Source organism: Zonotrichia leucophrys, chromosome 1 (genome assembly GCF_028769735.1).
Source record: "Zonotrichia leucophrys gambelii isolate GWCS_2022_RI chromosome 1, RI_Zleu_2.0, whole genome shotgun sequence".
NCBI classification, from domain to species: Eukaryota; Metazoa; Chordata; class Aves; order Passeriformes; family Passerellidae; genus Zonotrichia; species Zonotrichia leucophrys.
The window spans coordinates 4,135,796-4,150,448 of record NC_088169.1 but is presented as its reverse complement, the minus strand read 5'-3'; the positions used below and the strand labels follow the sequence as shown (position 1 = coordinate 4,150,448).

The following is a 14,653-nucleotide window of genomic DNA, read 5'->3' as shown; positions in this document are numbered from 1 at the left end:
TTCACAATGAGGCACCTCATGATGATTTCCCTGGGATTCTCCTGATCTCAGTGCTGCGGGAATGCTGCAGTTCTACTGAATTCTACCTCCTGCAAAGGAGCAGACTGTGAGGGACCATGTAGAAATATATATAACTCCTGTACATGTGTTCATCTCTCACATTTTTAGAAATGCAGCCGGATTTTTGGATGCACTGGCTTTGAGAACATCGCATCCACACAGGCACACGAGGTTCCCGAGCTGTGTGCAGGCACTGTGTGCAAAACAAAGATCCCATAAATTAATCAAGTTCTTCTCCTGGCAAGCTGGAAAGAAAGAGGTGGACCAGGGCAAGAATTGTTATTGTTATCTCTATTTTTAACTACTTGGAAGACTCTCAGTTACTGTGGTGGTGAGGACCATATAAGTACCTAGACAGATTCACTGGTAGCACGAGTATTGTGTGAAGATTCTCCTTGTCAAAGGTACCAATTAATAGAAGCTTTATATTTTGAAATAATTTCCCAATGTTTATGTTCTTAAAAAGCAGATTTTAAAAACTGAAATTTTTATTCTATGCTTGTGCTGTTCTGCTCCACATTTTTTTTTCCTTGTGGGACTTCTGCATTAAAAAAAGAAAGAAAAGAAACCCAAAAAAGCAAGAAAAAGCTGCATAATTAACATTATATAGCAACATACTGACAAGATATCCTTCATGTGCATAATTCTATTTTTTTTTGTGTGGGAAGATAGACTTATTTGGGAGTTATGAGAGTGGTTATAAATGATACACAAAATGAAAACTTGTGGGGAATTCCAGAGCCAGGGCATGAGCCAGACTACAAGAGCACTGCTGTTAATTGATGAAACTTTTAATACAATCTTTTCTTTTTTTTGTAAGATGCTTCTGCCTAAACTTTTAAACAATGAAAGCTGCTCATTACCAGATGAGGTGCAGCTGTAATGCACAGTGCCAAAGCCAACTTGACAGATAACAGAAAAATAAGAACAATATCTACTCTTTCAGAAGTGCTACTTTAGTTTAGATCAGACATTGATTAAACTCCCCCAGAGGCTATTCTGCACAAAACCAGATTGTCACTGCACATGGACAGACACACGTGGGTGTAGGTGAAGTTTCAGTGCAGAAGGTGCCCACATTATCTCAAACACACATAAAAATCATCACTTCAGAAGTTTTGTTGCTGGATTTAACAAAAAAAATTCCTGATCACAGAATTTTTGTGAACAATCCTTCATCACCCCAAATAAATAAGCACACAGCATCCCTCTGGGGAGGATTCATGCTCATCCCTGGCCTCTAGAAACGGAAATTCACCTAGGAGAGGAAATAAAGTTCATGTATAATTCCCTTCTCTTCCTCTCAGCATCCTCTCCAGGGAAGATCTGTGAGCAATCCCAGATCCTTTTTATTAAAGGCTCAATCCCCCTTTAGCTGAGCCCTGCTGGCTGCTGCAGGGCTGATAACATTCCTTGATAAACACACCAGGATGGGCAAAGGATGGGAACTTTCCTTGATAAACACAACCAGGATGGGAATATTCCTTGATAAACACATCAGGATGGACAAGGGATGGCAACATTCCTTGATAGACACACCAGGATGGACAAGGAATTGGAACATTCCTTGATAAACATACACAGGATGGGCAAAGGATGGGAACTTTCCTTTATAAACACACCAGGATGGGCAAGGGATGGGAATATTCCTTGATAAACACACCAGGATGGACAAGGGATGGGAACATTCCTTGATAAACACACCAGGATGGACAGGGATGGGAACATTCCTTGATAAACACACCAGGATGGGAATATTCCTTGATAAACACACCAGGATGGGCAAAGGATGGGAACATTCCTTGATAGACACACCAGGATGGGAACTTTCCTTGATAAACACACCAGGATGGACAAGGGATGGGAACATTCCTTGATAAACACACCAGGATGGGAACATTCCTTGATAAACACACCAGGATGGGCAAAGGATGGGAACATTCCTTGATAAACACACCAGGATGGGCAAGGGATGGGAACATTCCTTAATAAACACACCAGGATGGGCAAAGGGAGAGAACCAGACCAGGAGAGCACCTGAGACATCTTTGGTTTGGTTCTGGGCACATTTTATGTGCAGCTTTCCCCAGGAAAACACCTAAACTGAAACTCAGCACTTTCCTGCAGTGTTTTTGCAATGCTTTGAGATGGGATTCATCTAGAACTGTTCACTTGGGACTTTTTCTCCTCTGATCTAATCCACCCTCAGCTCCAGATCACAGTGTTGAGTTCTCACAGGGTTTTTACACCTCTCTCTGAGCCTCAGTGATCTGTACATGACCGAACACAACTTATGTAACCACGCTGAGGGTTCAGACACTTTTGGATTTAGGCTCTGTGAAGGTGTTATGGTATTTGGAGGTTGCAGACACGTCTGGGAATGTTGCTGAGGCACAGACTTTTTATTTTAAGAGATGTGGGATGAGGTACAACAAATCATTCTCATTACACTTCCCAAATCCCCACTAGTACTGGTTAAACTGGATGAAATAGGGCAGAATTTGGCTGAAAGTAGAATAAGAGACACTGCATTACTGGGAGATCATATCCCTTGAAGCACCACTTAAAAGGGATGAGAAAATTTTAGAACCCCACAGTGAAAAGAGACAACAAGGCAAGCTAATTTCCCTGCCAGCTCTTAACCTATCACCCAGGAAAACTCAATATTAATTACCTTCATCCAATACTCCTCATCCTAATTTCTGATTAGTGCTGTGGGAGTGAAATATCAGAGAGCAGCAATTTGAAAGGGTCGGGTGGGGTTTTTTTACATTGATTCAGCAGTTGCTTGCAATACTGAAAATTCATCTCTTGCCACACAAGTTTTGTGGGAAAGAAAATACAGGAGCATTGCAATGCAGCAGTTCAAGCTCTGTCCTTTCCTTGGACTAAAAAAAAAGTGACCTCCAGGCCCAGGAAGATACAGCAAACCACGTTCCATGAGGTCTTCTGAATATTTATCCAAATTACCCTCATGTGTTGCCCTCCCTCCTCAGAATCGTTTTTTCCACCAGTAAGTTTATTTGTAGGGCTGTTCCCAAAAACAGCACATTTTTTTACGCAGTCATTGGAGAATATTAGTGGAAAATTAATTTTGAGTTCTTAAAGAGATATTTATATTAGCCCATACTACAATAATGATCCTGGCCTCTAGCCAGGAATTGAAGCTCTATTAAGCTAAGCACTCTACATAAATAACTATGAAGTTCAGTATTCACTCTGTCAGATCTGGGGAAATTTTTTTTATTATTATTCCTGAGTGCAGTGAGCAGAATTTGCCAAATTTCTTGAGTAGAGGGAGTGGGTGAGTGGACTGTTGATAACACTTCAAGATGCCCAGGAATACTAGAGAATTCTCCTTCACAGAATTGCTTTGCAATTACTTACCCTTACCCTTAATGTTTCTAGAAGCATTCAGACTGAAGAGACTCCACTTTAGATATAAACTATAAAATTTACTTTATTAAATCTGCTGTATCTTCATCTTTCATGTAGAAGCATCCCATGGACAGGATGAAACACAGAATATTTATTCATGTATAATTTTCTGAATGCCCTAAAGCAGAGCTCATAAACTGACAAGTGTTTGGGCATGAGAAGAAACTGAAAATACAACTGACCATCTTGCTGTGATTGGATTAATCCACCATGACATCTCAGTTCATGCAAAACCTACTCATTTTCATTTCACTCAGAGCCAGCAAGGCATAGAATTCATCCCATGAAAACACTCACTTTGTTATCATAAATATTCATGTTACTGAATGATAAATCTCATCTTCCAAGAAAAAATATTAATACCAATTAATGATCACATGCTTTATGTAGTTTGAGAAGAAAGGGTGAGGTCTATTAATAGGAAAAAGAGCGATTCTAAATTTGAAGACAGAAATAATTGCTTCTGATGCAATTGTTTCCCTGGCAGTTGTGCTGGGCTATTAAAGAGTAGATTGCATGAGAGCAGCTTGCAAATTACACCACAAAAAAAAAAAAAAAACAACACAGAGCAATGTGAAACAGAACAAGAAGTGACAAGTGTTAACCTACAAAGGAACTTTGTGACATTGCCAAGGTCGAAGAGAAGAATCACTTATTCACTAAGAATAGTCAGGGGGGAACATTCTGTTTCCATATTTGCATCTGCAAATATGATTGTCCCAACTAATCAAACCAGGTGAGCATAAAAGAAATTACAGCTTCTTGTCCCACACTGAGCTGTGTGAAAATAGCAGTGCTGTCTTCCCTTTGGATTTTCTACCACAGAGAACAGTGTTATGGAACAGGTTTAGAAGTTACATTTGCAGTTTCACAAACAAGCATCTCCTGGGTTTCAGGTACACTGAGGTTCTTCAAGGTTCCAGTGAGGTTATGGGTTCAATATAGGGCCCAGATTGTTTAACTTGTTCACCAATGACTTGGATGAAGGAGCAGAAGGCTCCTCAGCAAGTCTGATGATGACACAGAGCTTGGAGGAGCAGCTGGTCCCCCCAAAGGTGCAGCCCTTCAGGGGGACTGTGACAGGCTGGAGAAATGGGCAGAGAACTGTCTGAAACTCAACCAGGGCTAATACAGGACCCTACAACTGGGAATAAATAACTCCAGGCACCAGCATAGGCTGAGGGTGGAGAGCGATGCTGGAGTCTGGAGGGACACTGAGCTGTCCTGAGGGACACTGAGCTGTCCTGGGGTCATTGGGATGGGCATTGCCAGCAGGTCAGGGCTGACCCTGCCCCTGTGCCCAGCCCTGGGGGCACCTCTGGCTGCTGTGCCCAGCTCTGGCTCCTCAGCACAGCAGGGCCAGGAGCTCCTGGAGCTGAGCAAGGGCCTGGAGCAGCTCCGTGCCCAGGAAAGGCTGAGGGAGCTGGGGCTGCTCAGCCTGGAGAGGAGCCCAGGGAGAGAGAGGGGCTGAGCCCTGCCTGAGCCTGTGTCTGTCCCTGGCTGTCCCTGTGTCTGTCCCTGTCTGTCCCTGTGTCTGTCCCTGTGTGCAGAGCTCAGAGCAGGCCCAGGCTCTGCTCCAGGCCCAGCAATGGCCCCAGAGCCACGGGCAGGGCCTGAGCCCAGCAATTCCCCTCACAGGAGGCACAACTTCTGCCCTGGGCAATGCCCAGCCCTGAGCAGAGACCAGAGGGGCTCTGGGGGCTCCTCCTGGGGACATTCCAGAGCCACCTGGACCCAGCCCTGTGCCCTGTGCTCTGGGATGGCCCTGCTGGAGCAGGGAGGTGGCACCAGCTGTCCCCTGTGGTCCCTGCCATCCCCAGCCATCCTTGTGTGCAGCAGAGCAGTCCCTGCTGCTGAAGGGAGGTTTGCTAAGAGCTGCTATGGGGGTAGGAACCAAACACAATTAAGGATAGACTGTCCTTGTCCAAGGAAGGTCAAACAAGAACATGCATTTGTGCCTATCCAAACCACCCCTGCTATAAAAGGAATCCTCAGAGACTGCATTTCCCTGAGCGCTGCACGGTGACAGCAAGGCCATACATGTCTCAAAGAGGGACACTGCTGATTGCCATGGTCATTATTTCATTTTCTTCAGCTTCGACCTAACCTAGAGGCAAACCCAAAATTCATTTTCTACTGCAATGCACGAAAAAAGCTCGACCCCAGAGAGTCTCACTGTGTGAACCAAACCCTGAGAAAAGCCAAGCATCTCTGCTTGTTGTCTGAGCCAGTTTTCAGCAGCTTTTCCTGATCTGTAAACAAGAGCAAAGACAGCAACCAGACCAGTTTGCCTTTGCAAACATTGTCAGAGCATGACTTTTCCTTTTTTTTCATTTCTTTTTATAGGATGAAAGAGTTTTTTTTGTTTCTCGTCCTTCCATCCTTTTCAACAAGAGAGAAACAAAAGGGAAAGTTTCCTTTTGACAGGGAAACAAACACTTGAAAGAAAAGGCTAATAACATTTAAGACATGGACATATTGCAGACTTCTGGCCAGAAAATCGTGGAACAGAGGATTTATATTGTCTGTGTAGGTTTTCAGCACACCCCAATTTTCAGAGCAATAAATCACTGCTTGAGTTTGAACCACACAGAGCTAATAAGGACAAAGAATTACACATTTCTGCTTCTTTGATTTAGCATTCAATCTCAGGTTCAAAGTTCTGATTCTGCTTTATTTTTATGCAAGCATGTGGGCTGGGGAGATCAGAGGACTCTATTCCATCTCCCCTGCTGCTCCTGTGTTTTATGTAGGTGACAGTTTTTCTGCTATAATTTCATTACAAAAAATAATTGGTATCTATTTACCCAAGATTAACTGTGCATCTGTCTGTGTATGCTATACATAAAATTATGCTACAACTAGAACCATATATATTTTTGAATTAATGATGCAGCCCTTGCTCACTCAAAATCCCCACTAAGAAAAAAAAATTGCTTTTAAAAAGGCTGCAGAATCAGTAAATCTAAGCTAAACCTGACAACAGGACGATTTTATTCAGGAAGAAATTTTTATTTGGGAAAGAAATTCAAGGCAAATGAGCTGAGTTCATAATGTGCTCAAACAGAAAAGAGAAAAACATGCTCCCCATGCTGCCCGAATGGCTGACATAATTTTGCTTGCTTTCCTTCCCTGTTAACTTGAAAATGCAAATTGCTTTGCTGTCAGGGTACATTTGTTCCCACTAATTCAAGACATTATAACAAGCCAAAATATTTATTTGTTGGGTTTTTTTTTTCCACTCCAATTTGTGTTTTATCATAGTGGGAGCATCATCTATGGATTTCATTTACTGAAACATTATGCAAAGAGCCCTTATGGGAAAGTCACCTCCCTGTAATAGGAAAACCATCCATAAAGAAGGCTCTTAATGCTTTAGGATGTGTTGCTTCAAAGGGCCCAAAAATTCTACTCTGACCAACACTTAAAAGGCTAAAACACATATCCAAGATAACTGCTCAAATGACCCATTGGAAAAGCCTTTTCAGAGAAGGGACTACTTGGATCTTTCCTGCTTTTCAGGGGATAGGATGGACACTGAACACATTATTTTAATTAGAACTGGATGAGCAAACAGAAGCAGAGAGCACATTTTATAGTTCAATCCTCTTTCTGATGTTGCTTCTTTTTCAGATGAGTGTATTAAAAAAAAAATTAAATATTTTAAAATATTTTCCTTTGAAAAATGCTTCTGATGGTAACCAGCTTTTAATCAATTATCACTTGTGTGTAAAGCATTTCGGCTCCTGTAAGAAATAAAATGAGATTTCAGCTAATAAAACCCCAAGCAATTACTGTTTTCCTGAAAATTCCATTTTGCCTTCTTCTAGAGGGGAAAAAAAAATCAACTTTATTAATTAGAATTGTTTGTGCCACTTAAAGAGCTGACCCTGGTCTCTGCCAGCCCCTTTGTTAAGGTCTGAAAAAGCCCCATGAGTCACCCCTTGGACGAGTGGAGATGAGTCCAGACTCATTCCAGTGATGAAATTTGCCATCTGGTCCTTCCATGAGAGCTGCTCCATCCAAAGCTTCTCTCTAGCAACACTCAAAATAAGCTCTAAACAAATAGATTTTAATTTTGGTGTCTTAGTTCTGGGCCTAAAGTTAGGTAGGATTCATCAGACTACAGGAATTCTATGAGAAAATCCTTTGAAACTTTATTTCTCTTCACCTTTCTCATTCAGGGAGCAGCTGATAATACCCCACCTTGTTTTTTGGTGTTTCACACATATCTAATCTTGTTTTAGCCCCACTTGTGTCTGCTCTGACTTCTTTGGTTTACCACAGTACACACTGTACTTTAGCAAAGGGTTTAAACATGCAAAGAAAAAGAAAACAAACCCACTGAAGCCCACCCAGCTTCTCAAACACAATCAAAAGATACATTATGACACCAAAGCCTTCACTACAGACATCTGAGACTACAGTAAAAAGTATTTTGGCTCCATTTTACCCATTATTCTCCATTCAGAAATAAAGACAACCCTTACCATTCTCACCAGACGTCTTGTCTTTCCCATTTGTAGCCCCGGTTCCTTGTCTCTGTTAGGGAGACAAAAAAACACAAAACAAGATGTTAGAACACACCTCAACATGCATTTCCCCTTGGAATTCCTGGTAATTACAGCCTGATTTCTCCTCAATACACTGGATTCACCCTCAAGCAAAGCTGCTTTGAGACACTGCCAGTGAACCAGGAATGCTTAGTTCCATTTCAAGGCTGGACTCTGGGATCCTGGGGTTCTTTTCCAATATAAAAATCTCAAATTTTGGTCCAGCTGCATCACTGCTTGTGCCCCTGGATGTAATTTTCACCATGAGTGATATGTATGTGTGTAATCAGGTTCCCAGCAGTACAAGGGTAGGAGATTCTCTGCAGCATTTCATTTCTTCAGCTCCTTGCTGTGCCTCCCCTTCCATGACTCAGGAGGGCTACAGGGAAGTCGTGAGGTTTTGCAGGGACAAAATTATAAGGGTCAAAGCCAGCCTGAAGTTAATTTGGACAATGCCATAAAAAAGACACAACAACAATGTTCCCTAAAAATACACTTGCAACAGAAGGAGGACTAAGGAGAATCTCCAGATCTCATTTTGGCTAGAAGATTCATTTTCAAGAGAAGATGGAATTTCCCACTTTAACTTTGTCCAAAGAATAGCCTCCTGAATTTCCATGAAAAATAACTGATTTAGATCACTCTGCTAAGCGACAGATGGCAAAATCCATATTTCCAGCAGGGCAGTGGAAATATTCACAGTGGCTGAGTACCAGAGTGGTTACAAGAGTAGGAACTTCCCAGCTTAGGAGTGGTCACTCTATGAAAATTACTCTTCATCCCCCAGAGAAAGCACCTCAAGGTGGATTAAGGTATTTAAAGGGTATGGCAAAACTAATATTTCTTATTCAAAATTATTCATGCTTGTGTGTGTCACTGAAATAGAACTAAAGAAATAGTCCTTTAGGGTTGTACATGTAAAAATCTGGGAATATTAAACTCAGAGAATAATCCAGCTGCACTCAGCCATCAGAGGCAGCACATCCTCAAGCACCAGGGAAGTGAACAGGTACAGGAGCACTGCAAACCAAATGGTTTTTACCAGTATCTGGACAGTCATTTTCTCCCAAGAAAATTCATACAACCATAATAATCTGAAGGCATTTTCTCTAAAATTTCTTGTTAAAAACTTCTCTGCTTTGGTTTCTGTCTTTTGCCTTTCCAAGCAGTATTTCCAAAGTATTTTTTATATATAATAGAGCTAATCATGAGGTTAGGACAAAACCTTCATGTGTGCTCTTAGCTCTGACATGGAAAATGGAAATATATTTGTTTTCTCCCTGGAGCCTTTGAGCCAAGACAAAAACTTGGCCAATAACAGAGAATGGGATTCTAAAGGGATAAACACCTTTGACAAAAGCATAAGTTACCAACAGCCAGAAATCAATACATGCACCCAACAGCCAGTTTTGCTTTGTGGCTTTATTTAAAGTCTGGTTAATAATTCCATTTTTCAACCCTAAACTGCACTTTAAAGAAGATTTTAATGTTCATTTACAAAATACTTTACTTTTCCTATCAATAAAAAGATACCTATATTCCTTTTTCTTCCCCTGTATATTTTTAAATGCTTTTCCAAGTTGTCTTATTTCCTGGGCATTTCAGGCTGTGCTACTTAAGTTTTATGAAAGCTTCTCTTTCCTCCCTAGGCTATACCTGTCAGGTTCAGTCTGCTTATGATGGAGTGCTGGAATATGGATTCACACATTTATTTCGTGTCTTGAGATTTCCCCTCGGGGAAAGCAGAATGTTGTCAAAGAAAAAAGAATAAAAACTTGGGTTTGGTAAATTAAGGTTTTTCTATTCATGAGGTCACGGTATTTTTCTTTAAGTCTGAAATCAGTTGCAATATTCTGCAGCCATTTTTTTGATTGGTGACCACTGAACTTGTGCAGAAAGAAATCTGAAAGTGTGCCAAGGCAGCTTCTGACAGCTTTTCCTTTGGTTATAGATGTATTTTGATCTCCAAGCCCTGTGCTGTCTTCCAAGTGACTGCAATGGATTTGAAAGTCAGAATCAGCTCTCATTAACAAGGCACTGAAACTCAGGAAAAAGCCAGATACAATGGGATCATCCTCTGCAAAGCCTTTAGTCTGTTATTTCAATACATTCAGTGGACCTACTTTTCAAAACATTTTCAAGGTGTTGGTATTATTAGCAGCTGGAGTTTCTTTTTTCTTCCATCACCTTTCATGATGCTACTGCAGGTTCCAGAACAAAGCTGAGGTTTTTAATGTGGTTCAGAGCAAAAGGGGACTAAACACGAGGAGGAGTTACTGGGGATATTTTCAAGAAGCAATGGATGAAATGCTGGGGGATAGCAGATATTGTCCATAGATAAAATTAAAATCACTGAAATACAAGAAAAGCAATAATTTCTGGGATCTGATAGGCTGAACAGCCCCAGCTCCCTCAGCCTTTTCTCCCAACAGAGGATTCCCATCCCCTATAACTTGCAGCCAGCTCCCTTCCTTCAGAGACTGCTGCTGGAATTCCACAGCATCTTTTAAGGCAAGCACCAGGACAGAAACATGGAATAAACTTTCCACCAGGCATCAAAGAAACATCAGAGCTGAAATGAACACGAGTGCAGACCTGTAATGATTTTACAGTAAAACATGATAAACAGTTTTGTTGCTATGTTGCGTAGGAGGAAACAGAGTTTATGACTGCTTCGGGCTATATTAATTTTTAACTCAGTGGTTTTACAAAACACTAAAGACACATAATTAAAAATGTCTCCAAAAATCAAAGTGACTCCCAATTTGTCAGCAGAGGAAGTTCAAAAGACTTCTGCCATATGCTCCAAATCCCAGTAAGAAAAGAACAGGTTTCCTTTCCTGTTCAACTCTCAGAGGCCAGTTAATGTGGTATGAAAATCTGTACTAAATTAGTCCCCAAGGCGAGCAAACTGAGGTCAAAAGTGAACTTTGAGCCACGAGGACATTTCAAGAAGAATGTTAAATTACTGCAGCAGCTTTTTGACTCATTCTTCTAGCCCCTGCTGTACCCCCAAGCCTAATTTTTGCCTTTAATCTTACATTCTGTTCTTGTCTTGAAATAGCCTGACCTTTTCAGCGATGCTTTTAATTAGCACCTCAGTGTTAGGGATTGCAGCCAGGTGTTGATTAGAGAATTTTTGGGGGCAGAAGGGTTGTTTGTTTTATGGTGAGCCACAGAAAAGTCCAAGATCAGGGACATGAAACTGCCAGAACGTTCTGACAAATGGGCTCTCCCAGATAATAACATCATGTTGATGCTTCGCCTCAGTGCAGGGTCAACAAGGTACAAAAGGCTGAATCCCAGGAAAGCAGTGCCTGCAGATTTTCAACAGGATGTGTTTCTACATAAAAGAATGGAAAAAAAAAAGATCCAAGAGTGGAATTAAAAGAACAGAAGTAGTGGAAAGTCTTGGTAAAGTGGACTGCAGAAAAAGTCAGCGTAGACTGACAGGGGTGACACATATGAAATGTTATTTAGGATGTTCTGTATTGGCAAGGGGAGCAGCAGGGAAATTTGTGCATGTCCTAAGCTTTTCCTAAGCTCTGTTTTGATACTCTAAGGTGTGACAAAGGAAATACACAACACAAAAAAGCTGTGGCTTTGCCAGCACAGTGCCAAGCAAGCCTTCCCTTTCCATCATCACCCCTTCTCCATACAAAGATTTATCTTTAAGAAACATAAATTGAATCCAACTAAACTATTTCATAAGGACCTTATTTTTTTATAATATTCTGCTTTAATTAAAAAAAAACCTCAGCTGTTTCAGCCTTAATATGAAAAAAAGTACTGCAAAATAAATTTCAAAGATTTATGGGGTTTATGATCTTTCTGCAATAAAAATGTCACTGAAAATATCTGCTTAGGGACTTGTGTTTTCCAAGCAAGGAAAGCTTCCAAATCACAGCAGAATGATCAGGAGATACATCAGAATCTAAATGAAAATCCAGAATTTAAGTGGGGGCAAGAAGCAAACAGTGTGACCTGAGATGAGTGGCTACACTGCAGAATTTGGGATTTCAATATGATTATTTAGGGTAAGTTCTCCTTTGCTGGAGATTTCTGTGTCACTACCTCTTTCTAACGTCATGTACCAACCTGAAACTGTGGCACTCAGCATTTCACACCCTGAAGTGTGAAAAGCATTACTCTTAGCCACAACACAGTAATAATTTGGTTTAGAAGTGGATAAAATAAATCACAATGCTTAAAATAAAAATTAAGAGCAGGGAAAATTACGTTGCTGTGACAAAAAGATTTTGGTTGCTGAAGCTGCAAGGGATTCCAGTAATGGGGCTGGAATTTTAGCACCACTAAAAAGTATTTTCTGGAATTATATATCAGAAAGCATGGAAATGAACAGCTGGGAGAGAGATAAAGCACCCTGCTGGAGAGCCAGGCACAACTTCTATCATTTCACTCATTTCCTTCTCATTATTTCTTCCCCACACTGGTCTGCAGCACAGACAGATGGCAAATCCCAAACCAACTCGGTGACGTACAGGTTCACTCACATCACTCACCTAAAGAACATCTGCAGCCAGAGCTGAAGAGCCCCTGACAGGAGCTGGGATGAAGCAATAAAAATTGCACAAGACACTACACAAATAAACCTTCCTCACTTGTCCACTTGTGCCTCCTTTACAAGTTCTTCCACACATTTTAATAGATGTGGGACTGAATATTTATGAGATGGAAGTGTCCTTCAAAGGCCACATTTAAGGGAATTGCAGAGGTACAGAACAACTAGCCAAGATTTTGTTGGAATGATGGATAAATGTGATAACATTTCTGTTATTTCTGTCTTACACGTCATTGTGAGAAACCACAGACTGCATTTCCTGAGCAGCCTGACAGAAAGAAAAATTATTTATCAATTTATACTTCTTCACCTGTTTATCCCCTCCTCCCTGCATGTTTCTCTACTCCAAGGGAGTTTTCCACAGCCAGTGTTCTGTCTGTTTTGCTTTGCCAGGGCAGCACAATGTTGCCAGAGCAAGAGCACCAGAATCCATCTTTCCATACTGGCTGTCAAAGCTAAATGATCCCTGGCACTCTGACAACTCCTGTAATTATCCTCATGGGTCAGACAGTTTTCTACTTGACTGGGCTCCTGATTGTCCCTGATTTTATTAAGGCTTTCCTACAGCTATTTTAATAAATTAAAACTACGCAGGTGGGCTGAGAGGAGCCGATGGGATTCTAACTGCATGGCTTCCAGCTGACAGAGGGACAGTGAATTTTTGGGACTTTTTTAGTCACTGAAGGGACATGGTTATGTACATTGGTATCCTGGAAAGCACAGTATTATCTGTCCAAAATTAACAAGCCTCTGATAACTACAAATGGTGTTTGCAGAGTGGCCATTGCTGATGTGGAACACACATTTTTATTTACATGGCTACACAAAATGCATACAGAGTGCTTAATCAGAGAGATGTTCATAGGCTTAGGGCATTTTATTCAATTTAGGAGGTTGTGATTTCTTCATTTTTGTCCAGACAGAACTTCTGGCTTGAGGTAAATGCTCAGAGTGTACACAGAGAGCAGGAGGTCCTTCAGCACTGAGCACACTTGGAACCATGGAATGGTTTGGGTTGGAAAGGACCTCAAAGCCCATCCAGGGCCACCCCTGCCATGGCAGGGACACCTCCCACTGTCCCAGGCTGCTCCAACCCCAGTGTCCAACCTGGCCTTGGGCACTGCCAGGGATCCAGGGGTGGAATTCCATCCCAGCCCTGCCCACCCTGCCAGGGAACAATTCCTCATTGCCAAGATCCCACCCAGCCCTGCCCTCTGGCACTGGGAGCCATTCCCTGTCACTGTCATATTTTCTGGAAAAATCCCCTTGCCCAGGATTTCTTCTCCTGGGAAGATGAGAAGCCTCAGAGAAAAAACAATATTGTCTTATTTGCTTCTCCCTGTTTTGCTGCTTTGGAATGTGGCTGGAGATTATTTACCAACAGGTTTGATTGGTTTCATGTGAATTGTTTTTATTTAATGACCAATCACCATCAGCTGTGAGGAGTCAGTCACGAGTTTTTCATTATCATTCTTGTTAAGCCTTCTGTATGTATGTTTTCTCTTTCTTTAATATAGTTTTAGTATAGTATTCTTTTAATATAATATAATATCATAAAATAATAAATCAGCCTTCTGAGAACACGGAGTCAGATTCTCATCTCTTCCCTCGTCCTGGAGATCCTCACAGACTCAACAATTCCCTGTGTGCTGTCCCTGCATCCCCTGGCAATTGTCTCTCTCCAGCTTTCCTGGGGCTCCTCCAGGCCCTGCAAGGCCGCCCTGAGCTCAGCCCAAAGCTTCTCCTGTGCAGGTGAGCAATGCCAGCTGTGCCAGCCTTTCCTGCCAGCAGAGCTGCTCCATCCTCTGCTCATCCTGGAGCCTCCTCTGGGCTCTGCAGCAGCTCCAGCTCCTCCCTGGCTGGGGCAGATCCCAGGATAAATCAGGAGGCATCTGATGAAAATGGGCTGAGGGAATCACAGCCTGGGATAGAGGAACCTACTTACAGAGCTGGTTTTAAATATTCTAATAGCACAGAAAAGAACTTTAGCTGTGCCCCACTTTTGCCGATGCTGGGCTGT

At 41.8% G+C, this 14,653-nt stretch overlaps 1 protein-coding gene across 1 annotated transcript in view; it reads right to left on the bottom strand.

Annotated features, from left to right (window-relative positions):
* Positions 1–14,653, bottom strand: part of PCP4 (Purkinje cell protein 4) — a 53,888-nt gene that overhangs the window by 25,148 nt on the left and 14,087 nt on the right. The window contains exon 2 of the mRNA XM_064705495.1: positions 7,989–8,040. Within this exon, the coding sequence (XP_064561565.1) occupies positions 7,989–8,040 (52 nt within the window). The remainder of the gene's footprint in view (positions 1–7,988; positions 8,041–14,653) is intronic.